The 22327-nt window shown below is 48.8% G+C and overlaps 1 protein-coding gene across 1 annotated transcript in view; it reads right to left on the bottom strand.

The window, feature by feature from the left end:
* Positions 1-549: 549 nt before the first annotated feature.
* Trpv3 (transient receptor potential cation channel subfamily V member 3) overlaps positions 550-22327 on the bottom strand; it is a 34203-nt gene continuing 12425 nt past the window's right edge. Inside the window, exons 7-19 of the mRNA XM_037200919.1 lie at positions 21732-21908; positions 20944-21084; positions 18497-18777; positions 15983-16159; positions 14906-15064; positions 14162-14263; positions 12897-12970; positions 9425-9590; positions 6954-7020; positions 5386-5660; positions 4159-4271; positions 3892-3971; positions 550-3584 (exon numbers count right to left, since the gene is read on the bottom strand). Of these exons, the coding sequence (XP_037056814.1) occupies positions 3487-3584; positions 3892-3971; positions 4159-4271; positions 5386-5660; positions 6954-7020; positions 9425-9590; positions 12897-12970; positions 14162-14263; positions 14906-15064; positions 15983-16159; positions 18497-18777; positions 20944-21084; positions 21732-21908 (1910 nt within the window). The 3' untranslated portion in view covers positions 550-3486. The remainder of the gene's footprint in view (positions 3585-3891; positions 3972-4158; positions 4272-5385; positions 5661-6953; positions 7021-9424; positions 9591-12896; positions 12971-14161; positions 14264-14905; positions 15065-15982; positions 16160-18496; positions 18778-20943; positions 21085-21731; positions 21909-22327) is intronic.

The raw sequence follows: 22327 nt of genomic DNA, 5'->3' as shown, positions 1-22327 counted from the left end.
TGGTGCCCTCTTCTGGCCTCCATGAGCACATGCATATGCATGTGTATACACAGACACACACAGACACATAAATTAAGATAAATCTTTTTTTAATTTTTAATGATTTATTTTGTTGTTTTATGTGCATTGGTGTTTTGTCTGCCTGTATGGCTGTGTGATGGTGTCAGATCCCTTGCAATTGGAATTGCAGACAGTTGTGAGCTGCCATGTGGGTGCTGGGAATTGAACTTGGGTCCTCTGGAAAAGCAGACAGTGCTCTTAACCACTGAGCCATCTCTCCAGCCCCAAGGTAAATCTTCTTTAAAATTAAAATAAAGTTGACAAATACCTCAAATAGGATGCCAGTTGTGTGTGCACTTTGAGATGTAGACACTGCACGAAGGTGACATGTAACACAGCATGCTGGCTCTGCTGCTGAATGGGATCCAGCAGCAATGCTTTAGATCCAAACACCAATCTTACTTTTACCCATTCCTGTTAAGAAACACTCTAGGATTTCTAGCTGGTCTTCATATTTACACATACAAGGCAAAGACAAAATCATGGCCATGGCATGACAAAATAAATATTTATTAGAAATCAAAACTATTTCCTCAATGAGACCAAAGCAGTCTTCCTTTTTATGATTTCTTGAACATGTAGTTTCACACACACAACCCTAAGAACAGTCTATAAATTAATTTTTACAAGAATCAGGCACATCCAGTGAGAACAAGATGATAATTCTGTATCTGGAACTAAGGTCACAGTAACTATAAAATAAGATTAAAAACATCTAAGTCAATGCAGAAGTCAAGTATGGCTTACAGACTCTGGTGAGGGCCTGTCTCCCTGAGCCTCACCCAGAGCCAAAGGAGACAGTCACCAGGCCCTGGGAAAGGAAAGGAACCTCAATAATACTGTACTCTCTTGGGCAGGTGCCTAAGAGCTCAATGACTTCACAGTACAACTTATTATTCCTTCCCCCGACACCGGGAAGGAAGGTAAGCACCTGCGTTATTCCAGACACACGACCTAATGTCTAGAATACAGATCTCTTCCTGGGGAAATGTTCAGCCAAAACAGGGTTTGCCACTACTGTCTGAGTATGCTCGATCCTATCACTGGAAAACCTCTTCCCCCTACATTACTGAAATGTAAATCATGGAGTTTTAAGATGTCCTGATAGGCCCATTGAGTCAGTGGTGTGTATTGTTTTGTTGTTATTATGTTGTTATTGTGTGACTTTAGGCACATTTGACGTGTAGACTTGTCATTGGGGTTGTAAGGACAATGCTAACTTCCAAGTAATGTGAGGGGAAAAAAAACTAGCCCCTGAATGTGCCAACTACAAAAAGACCCAATGATAAAAGCTGTGCAGAAGGATACCTGTGGCCCAGATATGAGGACATCCTAGCCTCACCTGCTCTGACATGACTTTGAACAAGTCTATGTTCATTCCAGAGCCTGAGTGTCCAGGCATATGGTGAGGAATTTGGTCCTTTTGAGCAAGACAGTTTTTGTCAAGCTTCCCTTCCTTGGTTTGATGAACCCTCTTTGCTTGACCCTCCGGGCTGAAAGCCTTTGGGGAATCTCACATTTAGATGAATCTCCAGTTCAGAAATGGTTTTGTCAACAAATTCCATCTGGATCCACAGAAAGCAGATCTCTACAACACATAAGAAGACGAAGGTCCAGCTCGTTGTTTCTATCTTCCCAATTTCCCCACCTTCCATCCCAGTGGGAAATGCAAAGCTAAGTGGTTTTATCTACCAACTTCAAGTCAAAGCAAAGCTAGAGTCCTAGCTCCCTAGAGCCAATGGTTACACTTCAAACAAGGACATCTGTTCAAGATAACTCAGAGGGACTCCAGTTGTATAATACTGGTTTGTAGAATGTCTAGGAACCTTAAATTCACCTGATTGCTTTCGTCAACATCTTCCCCCATAAGTGCTCATTTCTTAAACACCTCCAAAAGCTGAGGCAGCTGTTTCCTGAATGGAACCACAATCTTAATCTATTTCTGTCCCCATTTCTGCCCGTTGGGAGCATATCTGGGCAGTCTGGGCAGTCTCCAGTGTTCCACCTGGCCTTGCAGGACGGAATGGCCAACTTTTCACCTGCCCAGTTAAGCTGGCACACAGAACATTGCAGAATGGAGAAGAATGCCAGAATGGACTGCATTACCTGGTCTCCAGTCAGATTAGCTCACCAAATGCCAAGTTTTCTAAAGACCCAACTTATTTCTGATCCATTTAACATTTTTTAAAAAAAAAATTGTAAACATCTATAATTTCATCTCACACCTTTCCATGTGAATCCTTTTAGTAAATAACAGAAGAGTAGGGAGGGACATTATTGCATTTCTAGTCACTGGAAAAATTCTTCTATCCCCAAACTGACTCTGAAATTTCAAGGAGAAGAAAAATCTGAGGCTGAGGATATGAAAATAAGCCCCAAGTCTGGCAGACCTTCTTTCTTCAGAAGGCTTCTGATACAGATTCAAAATTCACAGTTAACAAAAATGTATGCTAGCAGTGCGTTTCAGGTATCCTGCTGAATTCCCCCAATGTGAAACAGTTTGTGTGGTCGTCACCTCCGAGTTTTAAGACCCTGTGAACAGATCACTGTCTCAGACAAAGTGAGGCCAGCACTGGGTGAGACTGGAAGAGGACAGGCCCCAAACCCTTCCCCCAGATCACAGCCTGTCTCCCTCAGGCTTCGTGTATGTGAAGAAAAGCTTATTGTCCTGACTCTGGCTACCCTGAGACCTAGTATATAATACTTACATCTAGTCCAAAAGCCTAAAATCTAGTTCTCAGCTTTTAAAGTTGCTTACTTCATCTGAAGTAATTTTCATTCAAAACTGAAATGGCTTTTCTGAACTAAAAATAAAAACCTTGTGCCAATTCACTATTAAAAACGTCTCTCGGTTGGAGACAGTTTTAGCCTTGGATTTCATCCCAAGGATGGAGTCCAGTTTCCTGTTTGCTGGAGGCTCTGGAAGGGCATTTCCATAGCTCACTCCCCTCCTTCCCCAGAAGATCTGGCTTATCTCAGGCCCTCTGCACATTCTGGGACAGGATCAAAAGTCTCCCACAAATTCAGGAGATGTAGTCATAGCTGGGGAGGTAGAGGAGGAACCTGTGAGCTGCAGCTGGCCCCAACAATAGGGCCAGAGCAGGAGGGAAGACTGCTCCCCACTCCTCAGACCCCATCTCCTTCCTTCCTTCCTTCCCCAGCACATGTGTCTTGGAGCAGAGCCAAACTGCAGGTGCCTCCTCACCCTGGACTTCAGGAGGCTTCCAGACTCAGGGCCGCTGGTCACAAGGTTGTACTCACCTCCCTCAAGTCACAAAACCCAAGGTGCTTTCCTTTCAGATCCTGACAGCTGCCCCTCAGCAGCCACCAATCTGGTGTGTGAGGAGCATTTTGCTTCTAATTCAGCACTCTGCACAGTACCTCAGCATCAGACCATGGTGTTCATACCAGCTCTAAGCCAGGCTTCTACACCGATGTTTCTGGAAATTCATCTAGTTCATCAAATGCATAGAGGGTGGTTTTACTATTGCACCTGGAAGAATCTTGAATTTTGTTCAAATCTGCTGTGGGAAAGGGGCAGAGAGAGAGACAGAGACAGAGGACAGTTAGAAGTACATCACTCTGCCCTGTTCCTATGTGTTAGTACAGTCCTTTTTCCTGGTGGTGCTGAGGATTGACCCCAAGGCCTGAGCTACACCCCAGCCCCCAACCACTCAATTTTCAAAAGCTGTTCTGAATAGTGCTACAGAGAGTCAGAGCTGAGGAGGACCTCCAGCTTCACAGGTAGGAAAACCAGGGCTCTTGGTCTTGATTCACATAAAGTCACATGGTCTACATAGAGGATCTCACACCACCTCCCAGCAATAGTACCTGTCCGTCTTATGGGCCCTGGGTCTTCATTAAGGAAGGATACGTGTGTTTTCCATTCCGTCCACTTCACCTCGTTGATCCTGCATGTGTGGCCATGGTAATCACTACTTCACGATCGCATCTCAGTAAACAAGCACATTTGGGGTGTCCCAGTTTCTACATAGCTCCTCTTCTGACTGTCACAGATATGCGGATGCTCCAACCTCTCATTTGCTGACCCTACCTACCTCAAAGACTACTGCCCCACAGCCCTTCCCTCGTGGTTACCTCAGACACAGCCGGAAGTCCTCATCTGCTACTTTGCACAGCTCTCCCATGCGGAATCTGCTTCTCAGCCATTCTGGTAACATTTTCTCAAACTCCAAGATGGTCCTGGCTCTCTGGGGAGATAAAGAAACCTAAACTGGTTTCTCCAAGCCTGCTCCAAGAGCCCTGCTCCAGAGGAGGGTATGCCCACAGGTACCCCATCTAACAGCTCACTCCAGCCTCTCTGGTGCTTAATGCATAGGTCTTGATGGTTGAGGTAGTCTACAGAATTCAAACATGAGAAAGGAGAAACTTAGGGACAGATGGCTAAATTGCTTTAAGCTTGACACAAAGAGTATATCTAGACATCAGGAGCCTCCTAACTGAAATGTTGAGGTCCTGGAACTGCAAGTGTTCAGAAGTCAAACATTCCCACACTCTCCCCCAGGCTTGGGCTCCATGGAAGTTTTCCCGTTTATGTGTCCAGTCTCCCACAGTTTTAACAATCCAGTTAAAAAGGTTCTGGTAACTGGAACCCTCTGTGCTAAACAGAAGCTTCTCTCCCTGTGTGCCCCTCCCTTACAGGCAGCTCTGCAGGTATCTGAAGGGATGCTCCCCTCCTACACACCTACTTCCAACAACCACTTCCTAAGCAGAATCATTTCTAGTCAGCTCACAAATCTGGTCATCACCACAGGACCCACACTGTGAGCTGTTCTCAGGAATGAGAAATGAGAAGTCCAGGATAGAACAGAGCAGAAATGTCACTTTCATGTTCCAGACTCTTACTTCCCCTACTTCAACCTGAGGTCACCTTTCTTTTTTTACTATTATTAATTTAATTAACTCATTTATTTTACAATCCGACTGCAGTCTCCCCTCCCTACTCTCCTGTTCCCTCCCACCACCTCTCCTCTCCCTCCCCATCCACTCCTCCTCTATTTCTGTTCAGAAAGGGGCAGGCCTCCCATAGGTGTCAACAAAGCATGGCACATCAAGTTGAGGTCGGACTAAGCTCTGAGGCCACCTTTCAATGTCCACCTGTCACGGGTAACAGTGAATAAAGCATCCCCAAAGTCTGCATTTCCCTGTGTGTGCTGTTGTTCAAAACCTTGTTCTCGAAGAACCTACAGTAAGGCTTAAGAAGATTCTCAGGATGCACCCCAGATCCACTGGTGCTGATGGCCGTGCAAGACCTCAAGATGAAGTGCTGAGCCAAGTCCCTATAGAGGCCTCTGCTCAGCTCACCTGCAAGCGCCAGATCCGCTCACTCTCTTTGGAGACGTTCTCCACCGTCTCCCCCATCAGGGCGATGAGCATGTTGAGGAGGAGGACGAAGGTGAGGATGACGTAGGTGATGAGTAGGAAGAGGAAGAGGATGGGGTAGGTGGAGTTCTGCTGGATGTTCAGGTCGCCCAGGCCTATTGTGAGCTTGAAGAGCTCCAGCACGGCGTCGCTGAAGCTGCCATAAGAGCTGCAGTCCTTTTTGTCTTTGGCGCACTTCTCAATCAGCGAGGCCAGCGCTGGGGGCACAAAACAGGTGGTCTTGGGCTCTCTGTTGGCTGGCTACTCAGAGAGCTCTTGTGTTCACATGTGTGCACTGCTGCCTCCTCCTTCTGACCTCTCAACACCCTTCTCTCCTCCTCGCCATCCCATCTCAGGTTTCCCAGAAGCCTGATGAGGCTGGTTTTCCCACCTAGCCTGCAGAAAGCCCTTCCTGTCCACGAAAGCCCACCCTCTTCTCCCCTCCTGTACCCCCAGCTTGGCCCTCACTCATCCACAGTCTATCAGGGTTACCACTTACCCTGTGTGTGACCCTGGCTCCCTATAGACAAAGGTTCTGGCTGTATGTAGCCTGAGCGGTCTCTCCCAAGACCTGCACCCCCTCTTAATGCTGTATTGTGAGTTCCCTGTGAACAAGATCTGGGCTTGCTTTTCTCTTCTCTCCAACACGCCACAGCAGTTTTTTGTTGCTGGGTGAGTGAATGGGTGGACTCAGATATGAGTGCATGGGTGGGCTTATGTGTGAATGAATGGGTGGGCTTATGTGTGAGTGAATGGGCGGCCTCATGTGTGTGTGTGTGTGTGTGTGTGTGTGTGTGTGTGTGTGTGTGTGTAAATGTATGGAGGGAAAAGCAAACAGGTGAAGGGTCAAATAAGCAACATCTGTCCCAGAAAAGGCATCAGACAGATGAGAGCAGCTGCCTAATTTGAGTCAACAGTCACTGAATGAAGAAAAAAAAAACTCACAAAATTGATATAGAGAAAAACATGCCATCTGTCTGTGCAGCGGTTAGAAATAAAATTGGGTTATGCTGCTCCCACTGGATTTTTAAAAAGCGCCTCCATATCTCTGATCCCTCACAAACTGTAAGCTCTCACAGAGATATATCTGAAGCAAACTGTGAGAGTCACAAGCTGTGGAGGCCCAGAGGAAGCTACCGCAGTGCACTAGGTTGCTCCTAGATGTTGAGGACGAGCCATCAAGTTTCTGTGAGCTCTCGTTTCCCCATCTGTAGAATGGGTGGGAACATCTACTGAGCCTGTTTCAAACGGTGTCAGATGTGAAAGTCTGGGGAAACCACAGGCTGGATGGGTAAGAGTGACAGCCATGAATTAATCCAGGGAGTCAAGGGTGATGACACTAACTTGGTCAAATTGCTGAGAGAAGGGGGAGAAAAGATTCTGCTTGGCAAACACCAATGTGGCAAGTACAGTAATGGCCGCTGCTGAGGCTGCTGTGTGTTCTGTCATTCTGCCCTCCTGGTGAAGTGCTGTACGAGCACGGGAGTGACTGTTGGATGTGAAGCAATTACCTACTCCAAATCCAAGTAAGAACAGGATGTAAACAAACAAGAACTTCAGAACATCGTGCAAAATGACCTGCAAAGAAACGGACATGATTCCAATGTGAGCACACAGTCTCTGTGCACCAGCTCCCTGCCACCCGCTCTAACCTGCCTTCACTCTGGCCCTCCTCCATCCCCTCCTCATCCCTTGAGGCTCCCAGGCTCCGCTGAGGCCCCACCTCTACCAGGAAGCCCTCTTTCCTGTTTTGTTCCCAAGGCCTCTCTTTGCTCAACCTCACCTCCCAGGACAGGGTCTGAGTCACCCTGTGCCTTTCTCTAGGGAGTCTCACATCTGGGCCTCCCCAGGGGCAGTGGCATGTCAGAGCCATCCCATACCAACTTCTAAAAGCTGATGGTTGATTTGCACGAGTGTTGTGACCACGGCCATTAGGACAAAGTGAACCAAACATTCAGTTGTAAGATAAATAAGTTCTGGGACTGTCATAAAAAATACCAGATTGTGTGGTTGAATTTGCCCAAAGCAGAGATCTACAATATTCTAACACATATAAATGGTAGCTATGGGACCTGATGGCTGTGTTAACTAAGTTGAAATTGATTATCATTTCACAGTATATAGCTATACCTAGTTCTACACTTTAAGTGAACACACATTTTCAATTGCAGCTCAATAAAAAATAAGAAAAATGTATTGCAAAAATATTCGATCATGTAAATCCAACATAATGGACATGCCTACAACCCAAGCATGCTAAAGGTTGAAGCATGAAGCCCATGAACGTCTAACCAACCTGAGTGCTATATTAAGAACCTGTCTCAAAGTAAAATTTTAGTCACATAAATTTATAATTAAGCTACATTATAAGATCATAAATATTCAAATTGAGAATTATCTGGTTATTTTGCTACACTATGCAATTATCTATGGTCTGGAGGATTATTTATAGCTATTGTAACCAGATAGCGGAAATACTATGTAATAATGTGCAACTGCGCATCTCTTCCCAACTGTGTTAACTGACATCATGTCAGCAACTGCAAGTCCGCCACGGTAGGACTATTTATGCCATGAAAACTGGCAGTGCTACAAATATTTAAATCCTACCAACAAAATGTTCTTTGTTTTCTGGATGTCTACATCTAGATTCAAGACAGTAACCCAGAAAATGTCAAGGCAGATTAAACTTTAAAACGTGGGCTGTCGGAAACTCACAACTGGACAAAGTGCAGGGAATGAGTATCTGTGGAAGCTCAGCCACAAGTGGGACATCTATATCATATCCCTCCCCTCAAGACTCAGGGACCACTGTGGGATAACGGGCAAAAAGACTGTAAGAGCAAAGGTCAGGGAAGAGCAGATGGAAACAGTGTCTTCTGGACATGCCAGGACCACTGTGCCAATGAACTGCGACTGTTGCCTGTAGAACAAAAGCCAATCAACATTCCAGCATGGAGTGGGGTGGGGCTCACCAGCCCCCACCCCAGTTGAGGAGCTATGGACAGTTGATGGCTTCTGGGAGAGAAAGGGTCAGTTTTTCTTTAAGAGTGGGGCCTTGTTAAGTTGACCACATTGCAGTGGATGACTCCACACCCAAGAGTATATGCGCAGCACAAATTGGAATCATTAGGGGTGTGTGTGTGTGTGTGTGTGTGTGTGTGTGTGTGTGTGTGTGTGTGGTTTTATATATATATCATATATATTATATATTATATACATATGTGGATATATATATAGTGGGTTTTTTAAAGAAAAGAGAACTTGAAGTTAAGAGGGGTGGGTGAGGGAAGGAGAAGTTAGGCAGAGGAGTCAGGTAAATATGATCAAAATACATTGTATGCATATATGAAATTTTCAAAACATTAGTTAAAATAGGATACTTTTAAGAATAGGCTGTCTCTCGCTGTTGCATCATGACTAGCACAGGAATGTTATCAACCTTCCGGTGCCTGCTGACAGTTACCCAGTTCCACAAAGCAGTTGCTCTCAGCTTGACTAACAAGCTCGAGGCCAAGTCTCCAGTGCTTCATCTCACATCACTGCCTACAAAGTAAAACACCAACCAGCCTTCAGGTCAGACAGGAGCAGCGCTCACTTGTCAGCTGCAACCACAGGCTGGTGACATCCTTCAGAGAGTAAAAATGTATGACTATTGTATGTATGTACCTATGCAATGTATATACACTTGTCTATGTATTCATGTGGGCATACACATGCACATATATCGCAAAGGGCAATTGTTAGATATTTTCCCAGATGCTCTAGGGTCAGAACATTTCCTTCATAAAGTATGCTCCTATCCAATGCCCAACAAGCCCAGTTAAGGGCTGGACATTTAATATCTGACCAAAACCAAATGAAGATTGTAGCGTTTTGGAGAAAGTGCTGGATTACTGATTATCACTCCAGATCTTAGTTTCTGCATCTGAAAAGGGGATGCTCTGCTCTCAAAGGGCTCTCTGCACAGTTCCCAGCATACCTTCTGGATCATGACGCTGTACATGCCCATGGACTGGAAGCCTCTCGTGTAGTACAGCATGTTCGCCCAGCCCAGGGCCATGGCCAGCACAAGGCAGGCGAGGTATACTTTGTAGGCAAACAAGTACAAGAAGACAGACAGTATCACAAGCACAGCTTGGACAAAACTGTTCAGGAGACACAGGAGACAAGGGCCTTACTTCTCAGCAGCAGGCAGAAACATTCAACCCCCAAACCTTAACCTCTCAAGGGGGTCACCCTGGAGGTTGGTGCTGATGAGACAAATAAGGCTGCCTGACATCCATTCAGCTCGGTCTGAATGCAGTGTAAACCGCATCACTAGCTGCAAGGCAGGGCCAGTGTGGGCTGGTTGAACCTGACAGGGACTTAAAACAGATATATACAAACCCAGGATGCCAACAGACTCTGGCATACAGCCCACAGGCCGGATGGCTTGGAAATCACCTACATGGTTATGATTCCCACATAGATGTGAGAAACACTAGGGTAGAGTAATGATTTAGTAAAAAAAAAAAAGTGTATTTTTAATAAAAATTACAAATCTTCCAACATTCATACTCAGAAATTAGTTATAATTTTCAAGTCTCCCAAAGCCTACTACTCCTTTACCATGTTAAGGTATGATGTATGCTCAATGAAGCAACACAGTTATAAAATGACAGTTGCCATCTTTCTACTTATGTGAAAAGTACCCAGAGTGGTCAAAATCAGAGACCAAAAATAGAAGGGTGGTTGCCAGAGAGGAAGACGGATGGGGGTTGTGATTCACTTGGCACAGGGTTTCAGTTTTATAAGAAGAAAAGCAACCACAGCTTTGAGCTGTGCTTGAAAATGGTTAAGATGGAGGCTTCGGGGGTAGTGAGATGGCTGAAGCGGTAAAGATGTTTTCTGCCAAGCCTGATGACCTGAGTCTGATTCCTGGAACTCACAGAACAGAAGATGTCCTCTGGCTTCCATATATGGCATGACTTCAATGATGGCATGTGCCCTCCACCCTGCCTACACACACACACACACACACACACACACACACACGCATGCACGCACGCACGCACGCACGCACGCGTGCGTGCGTGTGCACACACATGTAATTAAATAAATATTTTTAAAGTATTTTAAAGATGTTAGTTTTATGTGATACATCATTGTGGAAGGAAGAGGTTGCGGAATGATTACAAGAGCCAGAGGTTGGGGAGGCCCCACTGCAAAGCAGTGTTTTCTGAGTATGACGGGGCTGGTATATATCAGAATCACAGCAGCTCTGGCAGCGTGTACAAGAGCTGCACAAGATCAAGCCAACCAAAATTCCCAGCATGAGTAGGGGAGGGGCCCACGAAGCCCCACCCACAGCTGAGGAGATACTGGCAGTTGATGGCTGCTGGGGGAGGGAGAGTATTTTCTTTGGTGGTTTACCAACCCCCTGGGGGGGGGGTGCCAGCTTTGTCTATATAGTGAGTTCTGAGCCAACTACATAGGAGCACATGGAATCGGGAGGGAGAAGTGGTAGAGGAATATGAGAGGTGGTGGAGGGGTGAGGGTAAAAGTTGGATTTGGTGAAAATGTATTATATATGAGACTTTTCCAAACAATAAATAGAGCATACAACAAACATACATGATGGAAACATCCTCCTAAATACTGCCCACCCTTGCAGTTTTGCAGACACCTAGTTGAAAATACTCTTGTGCTTCTAGTGTTTGCACAGTTACAAAGTATCTAACCAAGTTTGGGCGGCAGCAAGCTTGCTTTTCCCGCAAGTGAGGCACAAAGGCCTGATGAACCGCACTAAGGACTGCGGTGAGGAAGGCTGGCCCTACCTTCCTCCACCATAAGGAAACAAAGGAGAAGTAGAAGAGCAGGACGTAATGCGCTAGGACCTGAGGCTGTGTAAACATGTCTTCTCTGGAGCTATCAAACTTTCTCAACAGTGGCAGGCACACGTGTGCCCTGCATCCTGGGGTAGTGTCTATCTGGCCTGTGCACTTACTGAACCTGTCCTTGGTGGATGAAGAACTCAGTTCATACCTCTAGATCAGTGGTTCTCAACCTCCCTAATATTGCAGCCCTTAATACAATTCCTCATCTTGTGGTGACCCCAACCACAAAATTATTTTCACTGTTATTTCATAACTGTAATTTTGCTACTGTAATGAATTGTAATGTAAATATCTGATATTCAGGATGGTCTTAGGTAAACCCTGTGAAAGGGTCGTTTGACTCCCCAAAGGGGTCGTGACTCTCAGGTTGAGAACCACTGCTCTAGAGCCAGTACGCACTTCATAAAACTCCTAGGTGGGTGCTGGAGATGGCTTGGCTGGCATAAACCTTCCTGCATGAGAATGAGGACCTGAGTTCAGATCCCCAGCACCCATGTGAAAAAGCCAGGTGTGGCAGTGAGTGCTCACCATCCCAGCCCAGGGGGAGGCAGAAATAGGAGGCTCGGATCCCTGGGGCTTGTTGACTAGCCAGTCTAGACAATCAGGGAACTTCCAGATTCAGTGAAAGACCATGTCTCAAAAAGTAAAGGGTCTTAAAAAACAAGGCAGAGAATGAGGAAGATACCTAACATCAAACTCTGACCTACATACAAACACATGCACTCCTGTACACGTGCGGGGACGGACATACACACACACACACACACACACACACACACGCACACGCACACGCACACGCACACGCACGCACGCACGCACGCACGCACACAATTAGAAACATCCACCTCCTTCATATTCAAAAGAGAAACATCAATAGTGTGTCACGGCTGTAGAACCAGCATTCTCCATCCTCAGCTGTGGCCTCCATGACATTCCACAGAGCCAGGCTGGGGCTGCCTGTGCTCATTAAGGGTGGCGGCGGTGGGGCGGGCGGGGTGGGGGTGGGGTGTCAGAGGATTCTTTAGTGTCAGCTGCATATGACTTCATGCAGAGAGGCTGCTAAGCTGGGCTTTCTCGCTGGGGCCCAGGGCCATCAACACAGCAACAGCTGGGGTTCTCACACTGCTGGGGCACTGCATCATGGTGTGTGAATTACTACCCTGCTCCAAGAACTCCAGGGGTGGTTCTAGATGAGCCTGATTTCTCAGGAGCCTTCTAGGACCAACCTCGGTCTCAGGTGGCAACTTTGAGGTGTCATTGAGGCTGGAAGGGATCGCCCTGACACACTGCTGTGTGCGAACACCAATAGGACGGCCCAAGCTTCTACTTCTCTGGGGTGCTGCCATTTGGGACTCTGAGAGATGGAGTTAGCCTTCCCCCACCATTAGAACAGGCTCTGTCCTAAGGGTTCCTGATCCTCTTCACAGGCATCTCCATGCATCTCTATCTAGAAGAGGCAGAGAGGGTCTCTGGACTATAATGATAGCAGGATGCTTAGACATGGTGGCACAGCTGGAGGCCTATTCCAGAGTCTTCAGCCCTTCCTATGAGTTGTGACCAAAGGGACCTACTTACAAGACAAAATGAAACCAGGCATCTGACAGGATAGACTGCAGATCGGAGGGTCTCAGCAGGAAAATGGCAATGCCCTGGAGTCAACAGAAAAGACAAGCTTAACCCCTTCCTGCCCTCACTCTGGCTCTAGGAAGTACTGCCCCAGTGGGGATTCTGGGAGGACTCTGTATCTGACAACTCAGCCAGAGTTCAGGGGTGGGATATGGAAGCTGGCCTGTGCCTGGAGGACATCACTGACCCCTCCATGAGGGTGACCCCTCCCACAGGCTTCTCACTCTTATCCTATCCTCAGCCCACAAACCACAAAGCCACACAGTTACTATCTATAGCTACCCACCAAATGTGGCCTAATTTTCCAGCCTCTGAGCCTTTGTGCCTGCTGCTTCTCCTGGCCTCCCTGCCCTGTCCTACTGTACTGACAAAGGTTCCATCCCTGCTCCCACTCCCAGACAAGTCGTCTCCCTCCTTCTAAACACTGTTCTGAGCCACCTTACAGTCTAAATGCTTGTGCCCATTAGCGAGCTGAGCTAAAGAAAGGCCAACTCCCTCCATCCTGTCACACACACTTTCCAGGACCCCAGGTACAAAGTGCTCAAAGTCTACAGGTTGATTCATCAGCTGGTTGAAAGGGTAATCAGGAAGGTACACGAGTGAGCAAGTGGGATGGATGGATGGACCAACAGATGTGAAAATGATTGGCTAAAGACCAGAAGTATGATGCTGGGGTTGTGTCTGATTTGGAATGGATGAATGGGTGACTGGGTAGATGATAAAAGGCAGGTGACAAGATGGTAGAATCAAGAAGGAAGAATGAGAGCTGGGTGGTGGTGGCACACCCTTTAATCCCAGCACTCGGAGGCAGAGCCAGGTGGCTCTCTGTGAGTTCGAGGCCAGCCTGGCCTATAGAGTGAGATCCAGGACAGGCACCAAAACTGCACAGAGAAATCCTGTCTCGAAAAATTTAAAAAAAAAAAAAAGAAGAAGAAGAAGAAGAAAAAGGAAGAATGATAGACACAGAGTGGCATGAAGGATATATACATGGTGAACAACTCCACAGATGAACGGAGGAGGGGATGGAGCAGATAGAATAAGCCTGTTTTATTCATTATTCTCTGTACTATAACCTAGGAATCTAAGGCCTAGAAAGGAAATACCTTCCTGAAACCCCTACAGTAGTAGCAATACAGGCTGCAGCAGAAGCCAGCCCTGCTCCCACCCTACTGGCGTCAAGGACAGTCTAGAAGGGTATATAGAAATGCACTCACCTCTTTCACGGAGATGCACGTGGCCCAGATAAGAACAAACATCCTCCCTAGCAGTTGCAGCCAACTCATCTTGTGTGCCAGGGCCAAGGGGTGTGGGAGGTCCTGGGGAAGAAAGGAAGAGAATGGTAAAGATGAGGAATGGGAAGGGAAGGGCAATGCCAGCTCTGGAGGAACCAGGCTGTATATGCATGCTGGGCCTTCAAGATGGACCAGAGGCCCCTCTCCTGGCCCCACCCTCAGTGAGAACCCAGAACTTGCAGTGAGAGGGACAATGCTCTATTTGCTAACAACCCAGTGCATGGTTCTTTCTAACCATATCCACTACCAGACACTCAATGTGACCTCCTTCCACAGTTCAGTGAAGCTGAGACTCTGCACTCCACTAACAGATGGGAAACCGAGGCCCAGAGTTGCAGGGAAGTTTGGCAAAGTAACTTCTCCTCCACCCACTTCCTGTGGGCCTCATGGCAGATACAGTGTATTCTAGACCCACACAGAAAGCCTGAAAGGGCCTGGAGCTCCTTATTCCCCATACTGTCTCCCAGTATGCATCACCCTAGATCTGTTCACCTGCAGCTTGGCTAACTGTTCTGTTCACTGAGAACTTTGGAGAATAATTGAACGACCCCATGAAAATCCCTTAGCCTCTCTGGGCCTCAGTTTCTCCATCCCCACATGAGACAGTTCCAAGATCCTCCACCTCAGACCTTTCCACCCACCACCCCATCCCTAGGACTCCCGTACCTCATCATCCCGGGGACGGTAGTAAGAGACGAGGGTCAAGGTGATGTTGTAGAAGCAATAGAAGCAGAAGGACAAGAAGAACATGTACTTGGCAAATTTCTTCCACTTCATATGCAGCAGCGTGTGCAGGGGCTCCAGGGTCAGCATCTCATGCCGGTTCTGGGGATAGAACACCCCGTGGAGATGAGGCAGGCAGAGAAGGACCATTTTCAAAGGGCCCATCAGGAGCCCAGAGTCAGCAGGGCCAGTGGCAGAATGCTCCGGTCATCGGGAGCAATGGACTGACTTGATGGAAATGTTGGAAAGGTAACTTCCAGCTCCCATGGCTCTTTTTGGGGCAGTCAATGCTCAGGGGCGGGGGAGGGGGGCACTGAGGCTTCTGGCAGGAAGAGCTGCTGCACACTGGACTGAAGACTAGAAAGGGTTCCAGTATCCATCCCTGTGACCTTAGGACGTCTCCTGAGCCTTTCTAGGCTTCACCTCTTCATGTCTTCATCTATACCATAACCCTTACCCACCCTGCCAAACGGGCTGCTGTGAAGGTCCAGGGAGCGTCTGGGGAGTAGGGTTGTTGATAAAAATACAAAGGATGGAGCCTGGTCCGCTGCCTCACTCACCCCAAGGACTGAAAACTGTCTGAGCTGATCCTCTGTCTTCGGCTCCAGCTTCACTTAGCCTTTCCTCTCCCACCTCCTCCTCAAAGGGTCCAGATTGCTCCAGCTAGTGAGCACTCTCTGGCTTCATGTGTATTCAAGTTTAGAGGAATAAAGAATTCTAAGCCAGACCATATAGATGAGTTAGGGTGTACAAGATCAATACTACACACCTCTTCATTGCCTCCAAACTGCCCAGGATTCTGAAGCCAGCCCCTCACCCTTGGCTCTATTATTCATTGTGGGCCAGAAACAAAAGAGCTAGCTTCTGCTTGGACCATGCCCTCAATGCCAGACTCCACCAAGACAAATCACCAATATGGGGCTTAGGGGACCCTGGCACAACTCCTCCCAGGGTCCCTAAGCCCTGACCTGGGGTCCACCCCTCACTCCTTATCCCTGCCAATCTGCTTGGGAGACCCACGTCAATGTTGGTGTTGTAGACAATGATCTCCAGCACCGAGTTATCTGTCGTGGTGTCTACGTTGGTGAGGTCATAGAGCGAGGATGACACAGGTCCATATGCCCAGTCCGTGAACTTCCTGGACAGGCTCCGGAGAGGCTTCTCCTTGATCTCACGACTGAGGATGTACTTCAGGATCTGGAATGGAAAGAAGGACAATGGGGCTTGGGACAACAGGGCTGGACCAGCCAGAGGCAGGTCAACCCCGAAAATGTTCCTACCATAAATAGTATGAGTGCCACCTCTGCCTGGAGCCATGGCTCTGGGTTCCAGCTGTGTCTGCGACATGGGAGTGAAGTTCACAGTTCTTGCCTTCTCATGGGGAACCAGAGTACGAGAGCCCTTTGCACACTGCAGAGAGCCAAACCATCGGCTAATAGGTCCCCAAACCAGCCGGGCTCCAGTTCAGGAAATAATCCAAGAACTGACCATTTTTAGAAGTAATCTCCTGAACTTGAAGCTCTCGGTTTCTCTGCTCTCCAGTCCACCCTCAGTCTAGACTCTACAGCCAGGCTCACCACTCTGGCTGAACAAGCTATGACATCAGGCACCAGCCTTCACAGAGAGGCCCATGGAACCCACTCTGTAGGTCAGTGGTCCTCAAACTCGACTGTATGTTAGGGTCTCAGGGGAGTTTTTAAAACACAAAGCCAATTGTTAACACTCCGGATGCAGGAAGAAACCTGGAGACCATTTTGTGAAGCTCTCTGGGTAGGTCCCCTGTGCAGGAGGGCCACTGCTCTCCATGGTACCACTTTCTGAAAGCTAAGCCATTGATCACCCTAAATTGGGGATAAAGCACCAAAGGGGTATGAACCCACAGCCCAACAAGAGGGACCTGTTAGGAGGACAGCATCAGTGTGTGAATCTCACTCGGCTCCGCACATTCCCACTGCATCTCCCGTCACAGCCAGGCAGACAGCTCCTAGACCCCATGGGTAAAAGCCCCAAGGGCAGTTCTGTGGCTTCAGCATTGCTGTGTCCTCTACTCCCAGTCTGGCAGCCACCTTGGGTGACATCCAGGAAAGTTTTCCACAAGCACTGAATAAAGGAGAGGACTCAGGAACCTCCCTGGTGGGTACCTCCCTGAGACTGGCCTGGATGAGAGCACGATCCCCTAGAGCAGCAGTTCTCAACCTGTGGGTCAAGGCCCCTTTGGAGTTGCATATCAGATAGATACCTTGCGATTCATAACAGTAGCAAAATTACAGTTATGAAATAGCAACGAAATAATTTTATGATTGAGGGTCATCAAAACATGAGGAACTATATTAAAAGGCTGCAGCATTAGGAAGGTTGAGAACCACAGCCTTAGAGCATCTCTCTCTTCAAGATGTATCTTCCCACCCAGGTAGTGATGGCACAAACCTTTAATCCCAGCCCTTGAGAGGCAGAGCCGTGCAGATCTCTGTGAGTTTGAGGCCAGCCTGGTCTACAGAGCAAGATCCAGGACAGGCACCAGAACTAAGGCAGAGAAGCCCTGTCTTGAAAAACAAAACAAAAAAACAAAAACAAAAGATGTCTCTTCCCTGGGCTGGGTAGCAGGGAGCACAAATGAGACAGTGGCGTGCAAGGAAAAGCTCATGGAAGAAACTAGACTACACAAATACCCTCTGGCTCTCCTTAGAGCCCCTACAAGCTATGACCCTGGGTAGCAGGACAGGGGCGTCAGACATACAATTCTCCCTTTGTTAAAGCAGTTTCCATCTCCTCCCCCACAAGCAAATAAAAAGGTCCCTTGTGAGCTCCAGCCCTGGCCTGACCTCAGGGCAGCTGACTAGGAGAGGTAGAGGGTACACAGCTGGAATTGTTCAATAAGTGCCAACCATCCAGTGTCCTCCCACAGCCTCCCAGGAACCACAGTCCCCTCCCAAGATCCGTCCCCTCAGAAGAAACTTGATCTCAGCCAAGCCACAGCTCCAGCCACAGATAAACAAAACGTATCAGCCTGGCCCAGCCTAGGTCTTCCCAAGATGCACAGATGAGCCTAGAGTTCTTTGACCACATCACACAGGCAAAGGGCTCTACTGGAGAAGAGGCCTGACCAACAGACTAAGGTCCTTCTGTTGTCAGGGAGCAGAAACCCCTTGGCTGTGGACCCAGAGCAGTCATTTTGGAACCACAGAAGAGGCAAGCCTGAAGGTCAGACACACAGCCTGTGGTTGAGCATCACCACTCAGGAATGCTCAACCACAAAGCACCTGAGATATTGCATCACCTCGGCCTTAGGGATTCCCCCATCTGGCCCCACCGAGGAAGTCCCAGGAAGAGAGACTGAGCTGCTCCAGAGTACAGGACTGATGTCCTAAGCATGGAGCACATGCTGGATTTCCCTGAGCCATCACTGAATTTCCAGACCAAAGCTGGAGCCTTTCCGGGCTTGAAGCTGGAACCTGTGGGATCCTCAGACGGGCCCCAGGCTGACAGAGTGGCAGCTGTGCCTCCCCAGTCCCCACCCCTGCTGCAGGGCCCCACCTCGGCCTTGCCCATCTTGGCAGCCAGCTGCAGTGGCGTGAGTCCGTCATTGTTGCGCATGGTCTCCAGCTCCCAATTGCCGCTCCTCAGCAGGATCATATCATACATGCGCTTAACAAAGTCATTCTGGGTCTTGAAGTCCTCAGCCACTGTCACCAGCGCGTGCAGGATGTTGTTTCCCCGAGAGTCCTGGGAGGTGATGTCCGTCTGCTCATTCTCCATCAGCAGCTGCACAATCTCGGGCTGGTTGGTACACGCTGCCAAGGCCAGGGGTGTCTCACCTGGGGAAAGGAGGCTCAGAGTTCAGTCCTTTCACAGGCCCAAAGCAATACCCTCCAGGCCCCAGGCCCAGAGTCCCGGATGCTGACCTTCACAGCAGCACTGATCCCCAAGGTTCCCTGACCACCTCCCACCTCCCTTTGCTCGGTAAAGACTGAAGCAAGATCACACCGGTAGCCACGTGCTCTCCCGGCTCCCCACTAACTTTCCAACACTCTGCTCAGCGGAGGAGCAGAACAATCCAGTTAGGTCCCCGCTTACCCAGGATGAAGACGCTAATTCAGGTACAACCTGGAAAGCCTTACATGTTTGTGTCCTCTCATCCTCTCAGCCACACCCACACTTCTCCAGGCACAACAGCCTCCTTTCTTCCAACATGGGGCATTCTCTAACCTCAGGGCCTTTGCATAAGCTGTTCTTGCGTCCTGTGGATACTCTGCATGGCTTATCCCACCTTTGTTCAGATCCCACCTTTTCACTGACTCACTTTAACCACCCCGTTTACAATTTAGAAACACACACCCCCTCCCCCCCCCACCCACCGAGACAAAACTCCTGCTTCCTCTTCCTCTGCCTTACTCCCGCCTCTGCCCTCTCTTATTCCACCCAACAAATGTTTCTCAACCCTGGCTGTAATTAGGTCCTGTGCTGGGCAATGAGGACACAAGAATGACTGAGTAAGAAGTTGACCTCAAAGATGCCCAGGCTCATCTAGTCCTGCTGATCTGCTGATTAAAAAGCCGGGGGGGGGGGATGTTGAGGAGATAGCCCAGTGGATAAGAGTGTTTGCTGTATAAGCATGAAGAACTCAGTTCAAATCCTCAACACACACAGAAAGCTGGGCATGGTTGCTAGGAGGGCAGAGACCAGCAGTTTGCAGGGGCTCACTGGCCACCAGCCTAGCTGGTGTCTCAAGGGGAAAAGATGAAAAGTAATACAGGAGGATACCAGATGGCCTCTGACCTCTGCACACACATGCACTTACACCACACGCATACACCTGGCATGTAAACCACACATACACACTCCAAAAAAAAAGAGAGGGAAAAAAGAAAGGCAGGCAGTAGTGACACACGCCTTTAATCCCAGCACAGGGGAGGCAGAGGCAGGAGGATCTCTGTGAGTTCAAGGCCAGTCTGGTCTACAAAGTGAGTTAAAAAACAAACCAGAGCAGAGACAGTCAGGCCCAGCGGAGCTCCCTATTGCCTCTCCTTACTGTGATGGTGGTAATAAATATGTTTATAAAAATAACAGAATTGTACACTAAAATGGGTGGGTTCCACTATACCTAAGTTACGTGTCTCTTTTTTTCTAAAGCCAGAGAATCTGTAAAGGCAATGCGAACATTGTCAGAAGAGGGGGGAATTTGTGTCTTTCCTCCCACTAACACCAGCACACACATGCACACACACACACACAGACACACACATGCACACACACCATACATACACACACATGCACAGTCTCACACACAGAGAGGCATACACATACAAACACACACACAAACACCAAGAAAAACAAAACACTAAATTAAGCCAGGAGGTTGTGAAGGAAGGACATTATAGGCATTACAGCCGAGAGTATCTACCAGAAAGTTCCAGAACCTCAAGTTTGCAGAGGTCACAACCTCACCCAAGTGGCACCTCTCTAAGGACATCTCTCGGGCACACACAACACAACTGCAACTGCTTTGGGGTTTCTGACGGGTCAGGGGTTCTCCCCACTCACGCTGCCAGTCTGGACAGATGTCACCCATCTCTTCCTTTCTGCTCTAGGGCAGGTCACTTTACTCCTCAGCCCAATGTCCTCACCTGTATAACGACTATGTCCTTCACACCCTTTTACACACACACACACACACACACACACACACACACACACACACCAAGTATTTGTTCCCTGCAGATGTGACCCCTTCCGCTACAGGATCTCACTGTCAAGCAGGCTCTTCCACCCTAGTGGGCCTCTCTGGAGGTGTCACCGGTGATCCCTCTGGGATGGGTCAACACCAGTCCGGTCTCTGATCCGCAGAAGAGGACTCCATCTTTCAATGCCCACCTCCACCACCACCACCCACCCCGCCCGTCTTTCAGTGCAGGGCCGGTTGCAGCGGAGCTCAGGAGAGGAAGCCCCTTCTCCTCTCTCCCAACCCTGGCGGTGTCACCTACCGAAATAGAAGCCTTCGTGCTGGTATTTGGGGTTGAAGAAGACACCCTTGGCATGCGCGTTGACGTCAGCACCCGCTGCTATGAGCACCGCTGTGATGTCTCCTTGGCGCCGCTCGATGGCGATGTTCAGCGCCGTCTGCCCTGAGAACAGAAAGGGCACGTGCACTCAAAGGCCTGGAGCAACCTAAGCTGATCCTGGAGCCCCTCTCCCCAGGTAGCAGTAGCTGACTGAAAACACTAAGGGTGCAGATACTGTGTGGGGGACACCATGTTGGTAGCCAGTTGGGGTCTGGGAGAGCAAGGACGAGCGGCACCCCACCGTGGAGAAAACCAGGAGGTGGGAGAAAACCAGGGAGGGCAAAGATGCCCACGACCTCCTGCAAGTCTAACAGCAAGGGGTTGGCGGAGAAATCAAAAGACTAGGAGAGGCTGAGAAGGAAGAGGATTTGTGGCCAAATCAGTCAAACCCAAGCCCATCTTGGGGCTCTTCCTCTGAGCTTGCTCTGGATTCTTCCCATCAGGTAGACTCTGGGTCAAAACACAATTGCTCACCTTAGTCACTCCCTGTTGCCATTATTCCCATTCCTAGTAGAGTCTGTCTAAAGTTTCCTTTTTAGAGTATTGCCGTTTCCTGACTTGTCCACCCCTGCTCAGCATTATTCTGCCTATCTGGCTTCATGGCCAAAGTGCCTCGGTGTAGCAAGACTGGCATGGCTCTGTAGCCACACTCACCTCGGGAAATCCCAACCTCTGTCTCTTGCCCTTAGTTTGCCTCTGCCTACAGGTACCTTCATAGGCCTCTTCCGTGTACTCGGCGTTGATGAACCTGTCCAGGATGCCGTTCTCCTCAGCGAAGGCAAGCAGGATCCGCACGATCTCTTTGGTGTTGGGGTTGATGTTGAGCAAAGCTTTCATCAGGCAGGTCTTCCCGGTGTCTGAGGCTGTCAGCTTGTGCATGAGGAAGTCTGCAGACGGAGTCAAGGATAAAGGCAGGAGCAGGAAGGACTGGCTGCCCTGGGCCTCCCAGACAGAACAAGGTGTGAGAGCTGCAACCTCACACCTCGAAAGCATGCCCTCTACCCTGCACTGGGGAGCCCCTGGACTACCTGGCACTCTCCTTCCTCTCCCCAGCCCCTCCTCCAGCTCCCTTCCGGGTTAGTTGTTCACAGCTCTCTACCACCTATGAAAGCCTCATCCAGCACCCGCTGCGCTTTGACCTTTCCACCTTCTCTCTGGAGGGGAGACAATGTCACCTGCTGCCTGACTTCCCACAGCCCATGTTTGTGCTGAAATCTCCATCCTACCCCTCCTCATAGCCTAAAAGTTATCTCATCACCTCCCCATCAACCTGCTCCTCACCTTGATCCCCACACAGCTATGAACC

Source organism: Peromyscus leucopus, chromosome 8b (assembly GCF_004664715.2).
Source record: "Peromyscus leucopus breed LL Stock chromosome 8b, UCI_PerLeu_2.1, whole genome shotgun sequence".
NCBI lineage: Eukaryota > Metazoa > Chordata > Mammalia > Rodentia > Cricetidae > Peromyscus > Peromyscus leucopus.
The sequence above is the reverse complement of the archived record's forward strand: the minus strand, read 5'-3'. Positions and strand labels throughout refer to the sequence as shown.